The sequence below is a fragment of the Pelodiscus sinensis genome, chromosome 18, assembly GCF_049634645.1.
Source record: "Pelodiscus sinensis isolate JC-2024 chromosome 18, ASM4963464v1, whole genome shotgun sequence".
NCBI lineage: Eukaryota > Metazoa > Chordata > Testudines > Trionychidae > Pelodiscus > Pelodiscus sinensis.
The window spans coordinates 5,667,831-5,686,735 of NC_134728.1; the positions used below are offsets into that span (position 1 = coordinate 5,667,831).

General features: G+C 49.1%; 1 protein-coding gene across 2 annotated transcripts in view; it reads left to right on the forward strand.

Moving 5' to 3' along the window:
- The window catches only part of LOC102447528 (peroxidasin homolog), a 90,501-nt gene that overhangs the window by 24,028 nt on the left and 47,568 nt on the right, over positions 1-18,905 (forward strand). For both annotated transcript variants that reach the window (XM_075901030.1, XM_075901031.1), the window contains exons 3-4: positions 15,599-15,670; positions 16,606-16,677. In XM_075901030.1, the coding sequence (XP_075757145.1) occupies positions 15,599-15,670; positions 16,606-16,677 (144 nt within the window). The remainder of the gene's footprint in view (positions 1-15,598; positions 15,671-16,605; positions 16,678-18,905) is intronic.

Genomic DNA, 18,905 nt, shown 5'->3' on the forward strand with positions numbered 1-18,905 from the left:
CTCTTGCTCAAGAAAGCTCTGATGGCCATTTTAGCTGTAGAGGTTTCTTGCACAAGAAACCCTTGTTGCCTGTCCACCCTGCCTTCTTCCGCAAGAGCTCTTATTCCTCGTGGGGAGAGGAATAACTTTTGCACAAGAAGCCTTCTGTTCCGACACTCTACTGTATATTTACTTGTGCAAGAACGCGCGTGCAGTGTAGACACTCCGCAAGCTTTTTGAGCAGGAACAATTGTTCTTGCACAAAAAGCCTGCAGTGTAGACGTAGCCCAAGTGATCCCTTTCCTGTCACCCATTTCCAGCCTCTGACAGAGGCTAGGGACACCGTTCCTGCCCGTCCTAATAGCCATGGATGGACCTATCCTCCATGAATTTATCTAGTTCTTTTTTTAACCCTGTTAAAGTCCTGGTCTTCACAACATCCTCTGGCAAGGAGTTCCACAGGTTGACTGTGCACTGCATGAAGAGCAACGTCCTTTTCTTTGTTTTAAACCTGCTACCTATTCATTTCATTTGGTGTCCCCTAGTTCCTATGTTATGAGAACAAGCAAATAAAGTCCTAGCCACTGGACCACAGAACTCAGTTCACTGGGGGGGTGACATGGACTTCAGTGGAGCCAAGGTTTCACTCTTAATCTCTCTCTGCCTCAATACCTAGCTTGAAAAAAAGGGATAATCTGGCTTCCTTTCTCCCATCCTTCGTCTTGGCTATACATACGCTAAACTTTTGGCACCAACATCTGCACCGCAGTTAGCACAATGGGGCCCCGATCTTGGTTGGAGTCTGTAGGCACTGCTGTATAAATGCAAAGTAATCATGGGAGGAATAACAACTGACAGTGTGCCCAGTTGCTCCGTGCAAAGCAAGAGAATTCCTTCATTCTTGTCCCAGTTCCTCTGCAATGTATTGTCTCGAGGCCGCTTTCACTGAATTGAGCCATCATGTTTCTACCTTCGCATCAGATCTCCTGTTACGTAGCCCAGCCAAGAGGCCTGCTGTACCTGGGATGAGGGAGATCCTGGCACAATAAGACGGCATTACATAGTTGTGTGTTTGCCTCCCTCAGAAAAACAAGAGCTGCTTGCCACATGCTTCCCCCTTTGTGGCGCAGGGTGAGCTCGGATGTTTGGATTTAGCACGATGCAATAATGAAATGTTTATAGATCCTAGGGCCCTTATCCAAAGCCTCATGAGGCCAATGGATAGACTCTTGTTTACCAAAGTGGGTTCAGACCGGGCTCCTAGACTAGCCATATATCGTGGGTGAGTGGAAAGGGCATAGGAGCGCCTTGTATATGAATCAGGAGTAGCTCTGACTGCACAGGGAGAGGGAAGGGGCCATGTGGCTATTGTTCCTAAGGGGAGCTGGGCCGCAGTAGGTCACTCAGGCCTCTGGGCCCTTCCTAGTCCTGGTTGGGTGGATCAATGGTGTGAATGTCAGGGTTGGAGGAAGACAGCGTTGTTCTCCACAGCCAAAAGCAGTGCAAGGTCATGTCCCACCTCTGTAGACCTGACTTCTGACCTGCACTGGTCCCATCCATTGCCTGGAGCTAGCTCTACAAGTTCTGCCTGAGGATCTGTGAGGGGGCACTGGCTACTTGTGAGATCCTCCCCAAGAGGTCTCAATGCTGGACTGTTCTTCAGAGCAGCTAGAAGCCTCAATATCTGGGCTTTGGAGAGACACCTAATGAAATGTCAGTCCTTGAATCATTGGTTTTGGCCAGGAGCTGCTTGTCACCATGAGCAGACCCCACTCCAGCCCGAGTGTCCGCATCCTGAATCTAATTAGATGGGACAACCTTGTTAATACACCAAGGCTGCGTCTAGACTGGCAAGTTTTTCCGCAAAAGCAAGCGCTTTTGTGGAAAAACTTGCCAGCTGTCTACACTGGCCGCTTGAATTTGCGGAAGAACACTGATCATAGAATCATAGGACTGGAAGGGACCTCAATAGGTCATCGCGTCCAGCCCCCCACCCTCAAGGCAGGACCAAGCTCCGTCTACACCATCCCTGACAGATGTCTATCTAACCTGTTCTTAAATATCTCCAGAGAGGGAGATTCCACCACCTCCCTTGGCAATTTATTCCAATATTTGACCAGCCTGACAGTTAGGAATTTTTTCCTAATGTCCAATCTAAACCTCCCCTGCTGCACTTTAAGCCCATTACTCCTTGTCCTGTCCTCAGAAACCAAGAGGAACAAATTTTCTCCTTCCTCCTTGTGACACCCTTTTAGATATTTGAAAACCGCTATCATGTCCCCCCTTAATCTTCTTTTTTCCAAACTAAACAAGCTCAGTTCATGAAGCCTGGCTTCATAGGTCATGTTCTCTAGACCTTTAATCATTCTTGTCGCTCTTCTCTGTACCCTTTCCAATTTCTCCACATCTTTCTTGAAATGTGGTGCCCAGAACTGGACACAGTACTCCAGCTGAGGCCTAACTAGTGCAGAGTAGAGCGGCAGAATGACTTCACGAGTTTTGCTTACAACACACCTGTTGATCTAATGTAAGATTGTCAGTGTTCTTCCGCAAATACTATGCTGCTCCCGTTTGGGAAAAAGCCCTCTTGCGCAAATGTATTTGCACAAGAGGGCCAGTGTAGACAGCTAAAAACTGTTTTGTGCGAAAAAGCCCCCATGGCGAAAATGGCGATCGGGGTTTTCTTGCGCAAAACCGCGTCTAGATTGGCACGGACGCTTTTCTGCAAAAAGTGCTTTTGCGCAAAAGCGTCTGTGCCAATCTAGATGCTCTTTTCAGCAAATGCTTTTAACGGAAACATTTTTCCGTTAAAAGCATTTGCGGAAAATCATGCCAGTCTAGAGGTAGCCCAATTGTATTTCCTTTATCTCTGCTGCTCACATGCTGACTCCCCATAGGCAGCAATTTGCACCCTCCCTCATAGAATCATAGAACACTAGAACTGGGAGGGCCCTTGAGAGGTCATCAAGTCCAGTCCCCTGCCCTCATGGCAGGACCAAGCACTGTCTAGACCCTGACAGATGTCTGTGCAACCTCCTCTCAGATATGTCCAGTGATAGAGATTCTACAACCTCCTTTGGCAACTTATTCCTGGTCCAAAACGCTTATAGCCTGGCAAAAGACAACTGCTGGTGACAGCAAACAGGTGTGGGAAGGACAAGGTGGCAGAGGGGCCATTATGACTAGAGTAATAAATGTGATCTCGGGAGGTTTATGGGGGACATGTGCTTTGCTGCAATAACTTGTCCAGATGGGCTGGGAAGGGAGTTTTGCAAGCCACTCCTCAGCGTGGGAATTGTGAGGACCGTGGTAAAATAAGTCAGCGGCTTCACCACAGCAGGAAGAGTTCTCAGGAAGATACGGTTGTAGCCCCGTGTCATCCCTGGTCCTGCAGGCACAGGCTGTGCAAAGCCGACACAGTCAGTCCGCTGTGTGTTCGACCCTAGCAGCAGAGCGGATACAGGTTGAGTCCAATGGCCTGGAAGGGAACTTGTGTTGTAGATGACTCTGTTGTTCCAGCACATTCTACAGTTCAGCAACTCCGTCTGTTCTGCTCGCAGGCCAGCTAAAACTGTGAACCTCCAGGCCTCGCTATAGGGCATCCTCTCTCCCCACCTTCTTTCCCAGCTTTACACTGACATTGTAACTGAGTGTATCCTCCTGGAAGCCAGAGACTCATCATGCTAGCTAGCAGTCAGGCAGCATGTGGCAGGTGCTCATTGGCTGAGGTACGGATGTTACCTAGCACCTTGCAGAAGGTCACACACAATGTGCTTGCAGATACGTTTTCCACACTGCTGAAACTCAGCTACATCTGTGCTGGTGGCGGGCTGCTGTGATAGCAGGCCAGCAATGGAGCAATTAAAAGGACAGGAAACAAAGAGTCAGGGTCTATCCAATTCAAGTGACTTGTAAATTAAGAAACAATGAATAGTCCTGACGCTCCTTAGGGTGCATCTACACAGCACCCGGAACTCGAAATAAGAAACACAATTTGCACTGCAGAAATTGTGTATCTTATTTCGATTCCAATTCGAAATAGGTTACTTTGAAATTTGGCATGTCTACACAGTGCCAAATTTTGAAGTAACGTGCTATTTCGAGACATCCCTTAGCCCTTGTGGAATGAGGGTTACAGGGATGCCGAAATAGTGCACCCATTATTTTGAAAAATATTTCGAAATAACAGGCAGCTTGTTAAGACTAAGGCTAGCTATTTTGGGATCACTCCAGAATCCCAAAATAGCCGGGCAGTGTAAACATACCCTTAAAGACTAATAAAAATATATGTATTTTGTATCCTGAGCTTTTATGGGCAAAACCCTCTTCCTGAAATAAGAATAAAGCTCAGGATACAAAATATACATATTTTTGTTAGTCTGTAAGGTGCCACAGGACTACTCATTTTTTAAAGTTGCCGACTAACACGGCAACCCCTCTGAGACTTACAAATTAAGATGGGGGAACTATAATTGCTGAAGTTTATTACTTGTTTAGAACATCAGCACCCATATTCCTAATCTTGCAAATAACAGCCAAGAGCAATCAGGAGAAAAGGCCAATGTAGATCTCTATGGTGGATGTGTGTCAATCTAGATGTGGTGAGGAGTGAGGCCTTAAGGCCTTAATGCCAGATCCAGGGACCTTAGACAGGTGTACATCTTCTCACAAACCCATGCAGACGCAACCCTGTGGCGATGCCTCAGTCTAGCACCGATAAGTTCCCTGTTCTTTCAGCCCTGGAGCTGTCCTGAGTAAAGCTGAAGAAAGCTCGTTCATTCCAAATTAGGTCATGGTTTTGCGATGTGGACAGATGTTTGGCAGGAAGCAAAATGAGACAGCCAGGCGACTTTCAGAGGGGAAATCTGCAGGCCAGCAGGCCTAACACATTGGAATTGCGCCCCTCACCTTTATTTTACTAGGCTTGCATGTAGATGTGTTCCACCTGCCTGACTAGGGACTCATGAAAGGTACAAGAGCTCTGCTGTCCCACTCCCTGATTCTCTGAGTTTGTGTAAGGCTCCAATCAATGGCACTGTGTGGCCCAGACCAGATGGAGAGATGGCCCTCTTATTATGTTGATTGGTTGCAGCCTCTCATCTACTTCCTACCGAGAAAAGGTTGGTTAGTGGCGGGGCAAACATGCTTTCCAAGTACATTAGTGAGAAAATATCAGGCATGAATCGAAAGTGCTGCTGTGTGGTCTCCCACATTTTCCTGGGCCTTGTGAAAGAAGCTAACAATCTCCCTAGGCTCTGTGTGACTGCGTACGTATGTACAGGCACCCGGGGGTTGTATGGGGGTGCCCACAGAACTGGTTCCTAGAGTTGGGCAAAGCTACTGTAACTTGAAAGAAAGGTGAACAAGCCCTGGAGCTGCGCATGCAAGTTTCTCTCTAGGACAACCTCAGCCTCCAGGCAGCACAAGGGGGAAAAGGACTCAGAGGGGAAAAATAAATCCAGGCCAGCAGCAAATTCAATGACTTGCTGAGAAAGGAGCCTATTCATGTTTCAACTTCTAGCAGGGCCTCATCTGTCTATCCAATCGTTTGGAACAAGTTACAAGCTAAAAAAGGGCCTTGATTTTACCTGGCTGAAGTGCCTCCTGAGATAAATATGTCTTGAATCCAACGGCTGATGTTTAGGTTATGCACATAATACAGGAGCATAGTGTATCATGTCCCCCTCTAGTGGCTGGTCCACCGGAGAGATTTAAGAGTCTATTTTTGCTACCGAAGACAGGTGATATTCCTTTAGTTCAAGTAGTAGAGCTCCCGTAGGGGTCTGCTGATCCTAGACTACATTACACTACAGCTAGGATTGATGCTCTGAGATCAATGCATCGGCGGTCAATTTAGCGGGTCTAGTGCAGACCCATCAAATCAGCTGCAGATCACTCTCCAGTCGACCCCAAGTCCTCTATCCCTGGCAAAAAGAATAAATCAACAGGAGAATTTCTCCCATCAACCCACCGTGGTGTAGGTCCCACAGTAATTCACACTAAGGTCCGTTAATTTCAGCTACATTATTCATGGAACTAACATTACATACCTTAGATTGACCAGTGATAGTGTAGACCTACCAGCAGGTTCAGAGTCTGCTGCAGGTGCTGAGCAGTGACTGACTTTGCAGACTGACAAGACCCTTTTACCAAACAACCCCTGACATGGCGGCTTTCCCAACAAGCTGCAACAGCCAGACTTTCCTCTGGTTGCAACAGAATTTCCTAGTTTTATATAATATGCCAGTTGGAAACACACTTCTTAAAACAAACAAAACAGCCCACTACCACTCTACAAAAATGCACATATAGTCCTGCTTTCAGGGCTTCTGTGAAATCCCTCCCTTCCTGAATAACCCAAGGAAAAATCAGTGTTGGATGGTTAGTAGATCAGAGAGCTCTGTTACCTAGGGATTGTTACAAAAATGAGGGTAGTCTACACTGCCGTAGTAAGTCAACCCGAGTTATGCAACTTCAGCTACATGAATAGTGTAGCTGTGTCTTAACGATATACAGCAACATTTAACGGGAGGTTTCCAGGAAAGCATTTAAGCACATGCTTCACTCCAATTGAAGTTCCGTGCTGGGGCTTTAAGCAGGAAAAATGGCATACCTGCCACAAAATCAAAGGTTAGTAACTAGGTTGTTGATTCAAATATTGTGTCCTAGGACTGTGGAATAAGAATTCTGGAGGAGGCTTTTATAGGCACACAGGGCTGTGAAAGCTAATGGAAACTGGGTGATTAACTCCTGTTTCTGCCTTTGATAATCTTTCCCTTTGAGACATCAGAGTATTTTGGGGTTGCCACCATTCCAAACTGGTATGCCCGGGCTTGGTGTTTAATCATAATTCGTCCCACTCTAGGACTAGCCCGACAGCAAAGCAGAGTGAGGATATCTTTTAAAGGGTGATGTTAAACGAGGACTAGGTGCAATCTTTCATATAAAACTTTTTAGGGCGGAGGGCAGACTGCAGATTTGGTGACTCCGAAACATTTCATGTATTTGTGTCCGTTTCACTGAAATGTTTCATCTGGAAAAAATGTGGACTGAAAATTGCAAAAAGAATTGAAGAGAGTTCTAACGTTTTTGAAACGGAACATTTTGACTTTTCAGATTATTTCAACGCATCATTTTCCTTCAATCCTCTTTTTTTTTTTAATTAAAAATGTAAAAGGGTCAGAATCCAAACAAATTGCTTTCGTTTTGGTTGAATTGAAACATTTCATTCAACCCGACATACAAGAAATGGATCTCCTGTTTGATTTTTTTTTTCTCAGAATTGGTGAACTGAAAAATCAAGGATTTGCCCAGTTCTAATTGTAACATTCTGTGGTGGCGGTCACATTGCAACATGTGACTGGGAAGGGGAGATGGGGCGCCTTGATGTTTTGGGGGGTTGTCATTTATTTAGGTTCCTGCAGTGAAACTGAAAGAAGCTGTGGAGTTTACTGAGGGTTTGTTACAGGCCAAAGTTTTGCCCTGGGCATCTTTGTGCGCTTTGAAGTCACAAAGAAAATGACTTGGAAAAAATCCTCCCCCTCTAAGATTTGTTCTGGATTTTTATTTCTTGTGTTTGAGGCAAACTTCTCAAAGCTGGGAGAAACAGTCAGGGCCCTTAGAGGCAATGGGAGCTGGAGAATTAAATGCTGTTCACCCCTCCCTTCCACCGTTAAAAAAATACATAAAAACAGCCTTCCTGGAGCCTGGCAGAGAAATGGCAGCAGATAGGGTGGCGAGAGCTCTGCTCTTCGTCTTTTTCCAGACAGGGTGGCTGTGGAATATCTGAGCTGACATTTGTAAACCTTCCCTACTAAGGAAACCTTTGTACTCTGAATAGAACAGAGCATGAGGCAAGGAGGTGACTTTGAAACGGCCGTGAGCGGAGCATACTGCAAACATACTGAGGGTCTCTTGGGGCTTCTGAACAGCCTGGGTTGGGGTAAGATTTCCCTGCTGGCTCCAGCCCCTTGCTTTCTTTCCCTGAAGCAGGGGGGTTGATAAATCGCAGTGCTTCAAAAGAAACCAATCCGAGTTAGACTAGTCAAAGTCTGCACACCCAGATAGCTTCCTAGAGAGGGGTTTTGACCCCCTCGAGGTTCCCAGTACGGTCCTGCAGCGGCAATGGAAAATGATCCTGAGTTTTCCACCTGGGTGAGTTTTTAGGTCCATGGGCTGCCTGTCCCACTCCCGGCTGGTCTGATCCCTGCTGCATGGCCCACGCTGCTTGTTAATGAACTTGGGTACAAACAGAACCATTCAAACTCAGGAGCCCTGCCTTGTGATTATGACTGGCTCCTCCTTAATGCAGTTTTCCAGGGCCAATGTCAGCAGCAGGGAGAGAGGGACAGCAGGTCCAACCCACCCGTGCTAGCCTTTCGCCGCCCCTCTGGGACTGCATCGCAGCTACGCTAAAAGTGATGAGAGTTTGAGCCTGGATTAGCTCGGAGGCTCCAGAATAGCTCGCTCATATTCGTCCCCTTCCCGCCTGGAGAAGCCACAACGTGCCCCATCCAGATGCCTCTGAAACCAAAGGGTTGGGCTGCTCCCACCTTTTCTTCACACAGACCTGCATTGGCTCTGCTGTTCTCCCTCCCGCTCTTGCCACCCGCCCCTCCCCAACCAGCTGGCGTGCTGCCCCTGTGGGGTGTGTGGCCGACTCACAGCTGCAGCTCCTCCCTCTGGCCAAGGCAGCCCCAGCTGCTAGACAGATGCTGTGCCGGGACTTCCTGCACACTCAGGCCTCCTCAGTGCTCTGCCTGCCTCTCCAAAAAGGCTCTTGGAAAAGCCTTGTACCCTTTGGATATGAGGCCCTAAGCCCAAGCCTCCTCAGCCTGCGGGTTACTATGGTTACGACTGGACAGCCTCAGGAGAGACCAGAAGTGGCATCCTAGCTAGGTCTGCAGCCCCAGGCTGAAGTGCAATGGCAAGGAAGCTGAAGGGAGGCCATAGAGAGGGGTATTAGAGCAATTCCAACAGGCCATATCCCTAGGGATGCCCAGCCCCACCAACAGGGGGGTCAAAAGGGGCAATCGCCCAGGGGACTGGTGATTCAAAGGGGCACAGAGCTCCTAGCCACCACACTGGCTCCTGGTGGCACTGAGGGCTGGCTGCCCCAGCTCCGCCCCTTTCACTCAGGGCTCCGCCCCTTCCAGGAGCGTAATGCCAGCCCCCTGCAGAGGCTGTCAGCCCTCCTGGGTTTCTCTTCACTTGGGGGTTAGCCCACGTGATCGGCCCCCCAGGTCTGAGCCACTTGAGTTAGCCTAGCCCAGGTGTGAGCAGCCGCCCTGCAAGGCACTACCCAAGTTATTGTGTCCTCCTGGGTGCTGCGCTCATTTGTGGGTGTATTCGGGATCTCCAGGCACAGGCATGTCCCAGGGTTCTTTGCATTGCAAAGGAACTGAGCTCTGCATCTGTCCCAATGACAGGACAAGAAGCAATGGGCTTAAACTGCAGCAATAGGCTGGACATTAGGAAAAACTTCCTACCTGTCGGGGTGGTGAAACACTGGAATAAGTTGCCTAGGGCGGTTGTGGAATCTCCATCACTGGAGATATTGAAGAGCAGGTTGGATAGACATCTAGCGGGGATGATCTAGATGGTGCTTGGTCCTGCTGTGAGGGCAGGGGACTGGACTCGATGATCTCTCGGGGTCCCTTCCAGTTCTTGTGTCCTATGAGTCTATGAAATGGGTGAGCACTTGCCTGTTCTTCTAGGTGCCTGTGGGTCTGGGGGAAGGCACTGGAGGATGATCAGCACTTGAGAGGTTTAGCCTGCACCTCACTGTGAAGTCGGTGGGTGACTAGCCATAGTGAAAGCAGTCCTGGGGTCTAACCCACGCCCTGGCCAGGCCTCCAGGCCCATATTGAAAGCACCTCCAAACATGCATGAGCACTCTGAGCGTCCCTTCATAGCACTCGATTCTGTGAGCAGCTCCTGTCTCGGACAAAAGCTCGTGTCTCAGGCTCTCTTCCTATTCCAATGGGAATTCCATGCTCCGCTCCTATTGACAGTCGGTGGAAATTGGGTGTCTTAGTCAAAGCCACAATCTCCCTCTGTGTTCTCAGTGCCCCAGCCATCTAGCTAACCTTTGCTGCTAGGCTTCTGGTCCATTCAATTAACTAATTGTGATGCGCCAGACATGCCACTCTCCACCCATTAATCCCAGCCCGCGGGTGTGTGCCAGTTCTGCCGTGCTTTACTGTCTAAGGTTACACTCAGTGAGCTAACCCTCCCTGCTCTCCTAGTTCATATTAGAGCGGCATGCTCTGAGCTCTCAATGAGAAATCAAAAACAGGGGCGTGTCATGTGCTCCAGTACGGTTGGTCCTGTCATCTCTCCGTGATATGGCCAGAGGGATAAGCATCTATCAGGGATGGTCTAGGACTGGCCTTGATGACTTGAAGACCTCTGGACTTGAAAACCCTTGTACGCCCATAACTTGAATATTGTGTACAGATGCGGTCACCTCATCTCAAAAAAGATATATTGGCATTGGAAAAGGTTCAGAGAAGGACAACAACAATGATTAGAGGTTTGGAATGGGTCCCATATGAAGAGAGATTAAAAAGACTTGGACTTTTCATCTTAGAAAAGAGGAGACTAAGGGTGGATGTGATAGAGGTCTATAAAATCATGACTGGTGTGGAAAAAGTGAATAAGGAAAAGTGAGTTACTTATTCCCATAATATAAGAACTAGGGGTCACCAAATGAAATTAATAGGCTGCAGGCTTTGAAACAAACAAAAGGAAGTTTTTCTTCACTCAGTGCACAGTCAACCTGTGGAACTCCTTGCCAGAGGATGTTTTGAAGACTAGGACTTTGACAGGGTTCAAAAAAAGAGCTAGACAGATTCATGTAGGTTAGGTTCATCAATGGCTATTAGCCAGGATGGGTAGGAATGGTGTCCCTGTTTGTCTGGAGATGGGTGACAGGAGAAGGATCACACAAGGATTGCCTGTTGTGTTCCCTCCCTCTGGAGTGTCTGGTATTGCACGTTGTCGGCAGACAGGATACAGGGCTGGATGGACCTTTGGTCTGACCCAGAATGGTCGTTCTTATGTGATGTTCTCTCGAGGTGCCTTACAGTTCTAGGGTTCTGTTCTATGACGCACTTCCCCCTGGGATGCGAGATGACTCAGGTTGTGTTTAGCTGTTTCCCATTAAGGAGCCACAAGGTTGGCAGCAAAATCTTACATCATGGAATGCCATTGCCAATGCAACTTTATTCCTGGGAGTTGGGGAGGGGGAGAAAACATAATTCACAGTTTCATCCACAAAATACAATCAATTCCTTGGGAGTTCCTGGGAGGGGAAATCACCAAAGTCAGCCGGAGACCTACCGCAGCATGAGGTCACAAGAGGCCACAGGACCCTCCGTGGTAGTTTGGAGATGAACAAGTCCCAAGCATTTAGGAGGCCCGGAGGAAAGTCTCTCTTTGCACATTGGAGAGCTTCACGTCCCTGCTTTGGCGTCTGTGGATCCTGTTTGTAAAGTCTGTGTCACAGCCCTGGCTGAGTCTCTCCTAGACGATGGTCCCCAGCTGGTTGTATTGGACTCAACCTTGAGATCTCCCTGTTTTCAACACAACTGGGTCTGAGCAGTGACCAGACACTGTCTCTAGTTCTAGCCTCTCTGGCACATTCCTGGGGTGTAAACTTCCTGTCTGGCTCTCCTCCCTGGGAAGTGGGGCCATCGATCCAAAGGCCTTTTGGCCCCAAACCACGGCTGAGTGGTCCAAGCTGTGCATGAAGTGGATGTGCGCTCTCCCCTGGGTTCACACCGTGGACACTCTGTATGATAGGCTAACGCACTGGAGACTGTGTGACAGCCTTACTTGCACAGTAGCAGGCATTTGGGGGTGGGGCATGGACTCCACTGCTTTAAAATAAGCATTTGCCAGAGAAATACGATTCCAGCATGTTTCCCAGGGAGGTGGCATGGTCCAGAGCCAGGCAAGGCATCAGGCATGACGGGTTCTATTCCCGGTTCTGTCGATGGCACCCAGTTTGACTTTGGTGCACCCCCTTTGTGCCTCAGTTTCCCCCATCTGAAAAATGGGGCGATGTTCTTTGTCTTTCCTTGGAAAAAGGCTTTGACACAAAGCACGAGATAAAAGCAAACCGCTATTATGGAGAGCTCTGTGGCCTTCCTTCGGATATCAGAATAAGAGGTGCTTGGGAGATGGGTTAGAGAGGAACAGGCAGGCTCTGTCTTGAATTACCTAGCTACTTGTGGTACTTCATAGTGCTGTTCCTGTAATCAAAGGATGCTGGTCTACTGAGAATTGATTACCTCAATCCCCAGAATGTTTCTTTCTCGTCTACATTCCAGACCCTTTTATCAGCAAGAGGGAATTTTTGGCTGCACATTGAAATAACATTTATATGCAGTTGTAACTTCTCCAACTTTCTCACAAGTACTGTTCTGGGGCTGAGGCCGTTCTGCGGTGATGCTTTTTATATCATTATTTTACATTGATTTCCCCCTTCCACGATGCCCACAGCTGACTTGTTGTAAAGGAGAGGGGGTAAAAAAGAATTAAAAAGGCAAGTAATAGTGAATGTAAGCCCAGGGCTTGCTGAATGGGAAGAGAGAAGTACCCCCATGAAATCCAGATACTCTCTTTTCCCATCATGGAATAGCAATTATATTGGAAATTCTACAAAACAGAAAGAAAAGAATCATTGCACATAACTTTTCAGCTGTGCTGGGCAACTGGGAGCAAAGTTTTAGGTGCAAGTGTAAAGTACATGTGATTGTTAATAATCGTGTTAACAGAGACAGGTCTGATTGGGTGTGGAGCCTTGTGCACCCAAACCAATTTTCCAGGAATAGGACCTATGACACTAAAGATACAATTGAGATATTTTGGGCAGATCGTTAGCTGGTGCAAACTGGTATCACCCCACTCAGGATCTGGCCCTTTCTCAATAAGGTATCAAAGAAACAAATGCACTTTCCCATACGTTTTATTTCCTTTCCACACAGGGTCACTGGGACACACCATGTTAATTCCTTTCCCTTTATCCAATCCTGTCTCCTCCAGCACATTTGCTCACATGTTCATCTGCAGGCTTTGGCTTCAGCTTGTTCCTACGAGATTCCTGCTCCTAAGGAAATAGGTGGGAGTTTGGGAGTTTTGTCATTGAGTTCAGTGGGGATCCAGATCTTGCAAGTTGTTCTGCCAGGACAGGTTCCCACAGGGGTCTGTCCATAGGGAACAACGTGTAGAATCGGGATCTAAAATCTTGGCAGGATCCTGAGTCACTGTCCTGTCTACTGCTTTCCATGAAAGTATCTTTCTTGGTTAGGAGGTCCACTGCCTCGCAGCATGCTGGCCTGCTTAAGCCATGTCTGTACTGCGGCGGTTGATCATCCAGAGTTTGATTTAGCATGTCTAGTTAAGACCTTCTAAATCAAACTCAGTGCACACATCCATCAGTACTCCTGTTCTTGTGAGGAGTAAGGGAAGCCAATGGGAGTGTTTGCTCCCATCAGCCTCTTGCTGTGAGGGTGGCAGGGAAATGCAAATCAAAAGTACGTTGACTCCAGCTACGTTAATTATGTAGCTGAAGTTGGGTAGCTTGACTCGACCTGCCCCTTTAGTGTAGACCTGGCCTTAGAAACCACAGCATCCTGTGGATCTGAAATTAACAAAACCAAACCAAAAATCCTGGCATTTCACCACCTGGGTTGTGTTTTCAGTGTAATGTGTAACCAACTAAGGACCAATAGAACGGTTGTTGTTTTTGTTCCCTGTCTCTAATGAGCTTGGGTCAGCATTGGCTACTCAACAGATTATCTACTTTATAAATTGTCTGCATACCCCCCCCAAAAAAAACCCTGAGTACATTTCAGAACTCATTGGAAGTGTCAGTAGAGGTCAGGCCCCTCTGTGCGTTAGGGAGGCCAGTGGCAGGTATTAGCTATTTCTGCTTCTAATTGCTTTTTAAGCTCTCCGCGGATTTGGGGGCATTAAGCAATGAGGTGAGAGGCACACAAAGCCATTGGTGCTGTGTGTAGAGTTTGTCTTTACAGAGGGGCCTGTTTTGCTTGGATTGCGGGAAAGGACGGGTTCAGCAGAGCCAGCCCAAGAGCTGTCTGGCTGAAACGGGGCAGGCTGAGATTGGAGAGAGCAGCCGTGTTTGGAACTAGAGGACTCCACTGTGAACTCAGCTGCTGAAACCGTTCCAACTCCAAACACGTTATTACATCCGTGTCTAGAGACCGCAACCGAGATCCAGGCCCCATTCGTGCGAGGGCTGTATAAACCACTGCAGGAGACAGCCCCTCCCCCCAGCTGCCCTAGGGGTTACCTGGCAGCCTGCATGAAATGACCTGTGGATGGCAGTCGCATTGGACAGCTGTCCACCTCCCTAGCAATGACCTCACAGCTGGGGCCTGCTGGCAACCTGCCTGGCATTCTCTGAACGGAAGCCAAAGCGTGAATAGCCGTTGGGGCCCACCGGAGCTGATCCCCCCTGCTGGCAGGGAAAGGCGGGGAAGCTGCATAGCTGTTGGCCTGTGCTGTACTTATTCTGGGGGTCAATAGACAATGTTATTTGCTTGGGCTGCATGGACGCCTCGGGCCAGTACTCCAGAGTTCAATCACCAGGGAAGGTAATCGCTCTGTACATAGGAGCTGGCTGGCTGTTGCAGCAGGGTAGGCTGGCCGGAGGATTTCACAGTGCTCTGCATCCTGGTGGGGAAAAGCAGGCTGTGCCGTGGAGCCCATGTGCACTGACTAGGGATGTTAAGTCCCATGTAATGGGTTAAACCCCATTGGGCCAGCAGGGAGAAGGAGCAGAGAAAGAGACAGCTATATCTTTCAGAGAGTTTGCCTATCTGTCTGTGTGTCTGTCTGTCCCGCACAGGGGGACATATACTCCTCCCCCAGCTACGCCTGCAAGATCACCCAGTGGTCCCCAACGCAGTGCCCACAGGCGCCATGGCACCCGCCGGGGCATTTATGTGTGCCCACTGAAACATCTGGGTGGGCCCCGCCCCCAGTGCATGGCACATGCGTGGTGCCGGTCCCGGGCACGTGGCGCATGGGCGGCCCCTGCCCCGGGCATGCGGCACATGCGCAGTGTTGGCCCTGGGCTCGGAGCGTGGGCGGCCCCCACCCCCGGGCATGTGGCGCACACGTGGCCCCACCCCCAGAAGCGCAGTGTGTGAGTGGCCCCGCCCCCGGATGCCCGGCACGTGTGCGGCCCCACCCCTGGGCACCCGGCAGCCACGAAAGGTTGGGGACCACTGACCCAGAGAGAAGCACTTCTCACCTGCCCGAAGCTGCAGCAATGAAAAAGGGCTGGGTTAGTGCTCTCTCCTCAGGCCAGCCTGCCTCCTGATCCCCTCAGCCCCAGCCCCAGCCTGGAGCAATGATTCAAATGAAACAAACCAAAATGTGTTTGCATTAAGGACCTGAGCAACACCGGGTAAATCTCCTAGTGCAGGTATAACTACGTTCTACTCCAGACCGGGCCTTAGTTACTACATTTTACAGCTCCGACTTTTCAACAGGTGTCTGTGCTACAGTCTGATATTTTGCAAGTCTCAGGTATATTGCATCAACACGTGTGTGATTTTTTTTTCCCCCTTCTGGTTTCGAACAGGCTGCTGAACAATAACTTGATCAAACAAATCGCAAGAAGGTCCTTTGAAGCTCTGCCGAACTTGAAATATCTGTGAGTTGGCACCTCTAAATCCTATCAAATCAAATAGCGTCTGTAGCCCTGCCGGTCTAGGGCAGGCGTTATGTGGCCAGATCGTCTCGATGGCATTGACCTAAGTATGTCGCAGTGAATATCAAATGAGACCCCTCCAGCTGGATCTAAATTGGTGTTTGTTTTTGTCCTGTTTTGAAGACAGCAATGTTGCATTAGCCTAAGGAGCATGGCGGAAAGGGATCTAGGGGTCATAGTGGACCACAAGTTGAATATGAGCCAACAGTGTGATGCTGTTGCAAAAAAAGCAAATATGATTCTAGGTTGTATCAACAGGTGTGTTGTAAGCAAAACTCGTGAAGTCATTCTGCCGCTCTACTCTGCACTAGTTAGGCCTCAGCTGGAGTACTGTGTCCAGTTCTGGGCGCCACATTTCAAGAAAGATGTGGAGAAATTGGAAAGGGTACAGAGAAGAGCGACAAGAATGATTAAAGGTCTAGAGAACATGACCTATGAAGCCAGGCTTCATGAACTGGGCTTGTTTAGTTTGGAAAAAAGAAGATTAAGGGGGGACATGATAGCAGTTTTCAAATATCTAAAAGGGTGTCACAAGGAGGAAGGAGAAAATTTGTTCCTCTTGGTTTCTGAGGACAGGACAAGGAGTAATGGGCTTAAAGTGCAGCAGGGGAGGTTTAGATTGGACATTAGGAAAAAATTCCTAACTGTCAGGGTGGTCAAATATTGGAATAAATTGCCAAGGGAGGTGGTGGAATCTCCCTCTCTGGAGATATTTAAGAACAGGTTAGATAGACATCTGTCAGGGATGGTGTAGACGGAGCTTGGTCCTGCCTTGAGGGCGGGGGGCTGGACTTGATGACCTCTCGAGGTCCCTTCCAGTCCTATTATTCTATGATTCTATGATTCTAATGCTGTTCCTGTCTCTGCTCTCCCCAAAGCTACCTGTACAAAAATGAAATTCAGACTATCCAGCAACATGCCTTCAAGGGGCTCCATTCTCTGGAACAGCTGTAAGTATGAAAGAACTCCGGTGCTTTAGAAGGGCCCAGTGCGCCGCCTCTGTTCCCTGGGGCTTTGTGACACCAGGATGGGATGGTCCTTCCACTCTGCCTGGTCAGTGCTGGGCCCGGTCCTCACTTTTGGTTGTCCCATGACTCCAAGGGATGTTCCAGCAGCTGGAGGTTCCAGGAGCATAGGAAGGCCCCAGCCATATTTCCCTTTTCCTCCTTTTCCCTGGGCAGTTTCCTCGTGCTGGGAAGTGATCGGGGGAGTATGGGAGCCACTAGACAATCTTTATCCTGAGCGGAGCAGGCCTGCTGGCTTTGCACCACCGGAGCAGGGCCTCCTGTTTGGCCCTTTGTTTCAATGTTGAGCATAGGCTCCGTTTTTCTTTATTCCAATCCAGTTTGCTGGCAAGCCCTCTGCTAGGCCAGGTAGGAGAAAAGAGACAGTTGCCATCGTTCCGGCAGGGCCCTTTAAATCCCCACCGGAGCCCCACATGACGTGGTCTAGGTGGTGCTGAGGGCAGGGTGGGGGAGGCACGGATTGGTCTAAACAGTGCTGCTGGCTGGTTGCCCCTGGCCCCACCCCTTCCACCTGAGGCCCCGCCCCTTTCAGGGGACGCAAAGCCAAGACCCGCCTCCCCCCCCCCACCCCATTTCCCAGGGCTGGGCGAACTCTGTTGCCAGCCCTGGTTGCTGGAGGCAAATGGATGAAGTAAACAGCCGGCTAGGAAGGTTGTGCAGTTATAAAAAATGTCAATACTATGCCGTTGGCGTGCATTAAATCTGCGGCTGACATCCAACTGTGGAGAAAATTATTGAGGAACCTAACCCTGGAAAAACCTTCCTACCAAGTCTCCTGGTATTCCCCGGGATGAAGGGAGCCTACACTCTACCTGTCCAGCAGCTGGATCTCATACCAATGATGTGTCAGCATTCTGTTCCATAGCTAATTTGCACTGTCAGAGCAATTTCACTTTCCGCCTGTCGGCACTTTGTGGTATAAGAAAATCAAGGGGTAAGTCTTCTATAGCATCCTCACAGGCTGGGGGTGGCACTGTGCACGCACAGTGGGGCATTCATGAGAAGTCCCTGATGTGGATGTGGATTTGCCCAGCCACAGTGAGGGTAGAGGGCAGAATAGAAACTATTTGAATATGCTGGAAGATGCAGCCAACGGTGAGTCCTTTCTTCCTGGTGCATCATCACCAACCACAAAGGTTCTGGAGCTGGAATATAACTGGCTACTTAGCTGTACGAGAAAACAGACTCCAACTTGTTCTCTGCCACTCAGACCATAGTATGTGTATCCACTACATTTTCCTTATCAGTGAGCTCAGCAGAAGGGTCGAGAAGAATCCTGCACACACTATAACAAAGGGGCCCTTTCTACAGACACACTGCAGGCCACAACCACATTTTCACACTGAACAAACCAGATTTGGTGTCAGAGGAATAAAATCCCCCCATCCCTGAAACGGGATTTCTCCGAGCCAATTGGCCTTGCTCAAATCCATCCCACCAGCTAACCCTCACGTACAACTAAAACCTGTTTGATGGGCAGTACCAGCTGCTTTCCTCCAGCCCGAGAGGAAAGAAAGCACGCAGCTGAGACGTATGAAAATACACAAGTCCTCCGCGACAGGCAATCGAATCTAAGTCACGGTGGTTTGATCTCTTGCGGAAGGCCAACCGTCTATCATTCCATTAGGAACGGAACAGCTGTGTGTTGGCTTACACAATCATTCCTTCAACCAGTTGGATGCAACTGGTAGAACATGGACTAGTAGAGCTATCAGGGTCACCACTGGAGATATACACCTGGACCTCCATAATCCAGGTGTCCCTGATCTGGGAACACGTCTGGTTCAGACTCTGGCAGGAGGAAGTGTCCTGCTGCCCCCCAGCTGGGGAAATGGCAGCACAGTGAAGCACTGGTCTGAAGGGGTGCTGCCTGGGAGTGGTGGGGTGTGTGTCAGTAAGCACCCCACTCCTACCCCCTCATTCCCAGACCTCCCACTCCCATCCCCCTCTCACACTCTCCTTCCCTGACTCTCCCCCATGGTCTGAAAACTTCCTTAATCCAGCACACCTATTTCCCAGGGTTGCCGGATTAAAGAGGTTCATGTAAGGGAAGGAAGCTACTCTGCCCCGTAGATATTTAGGTATGTCTGCTTATCGTTTCAGAGGAGTGCCAAAGGTACCGCTCGACCCCTGTGGCAGGCGGGGCTTGGACT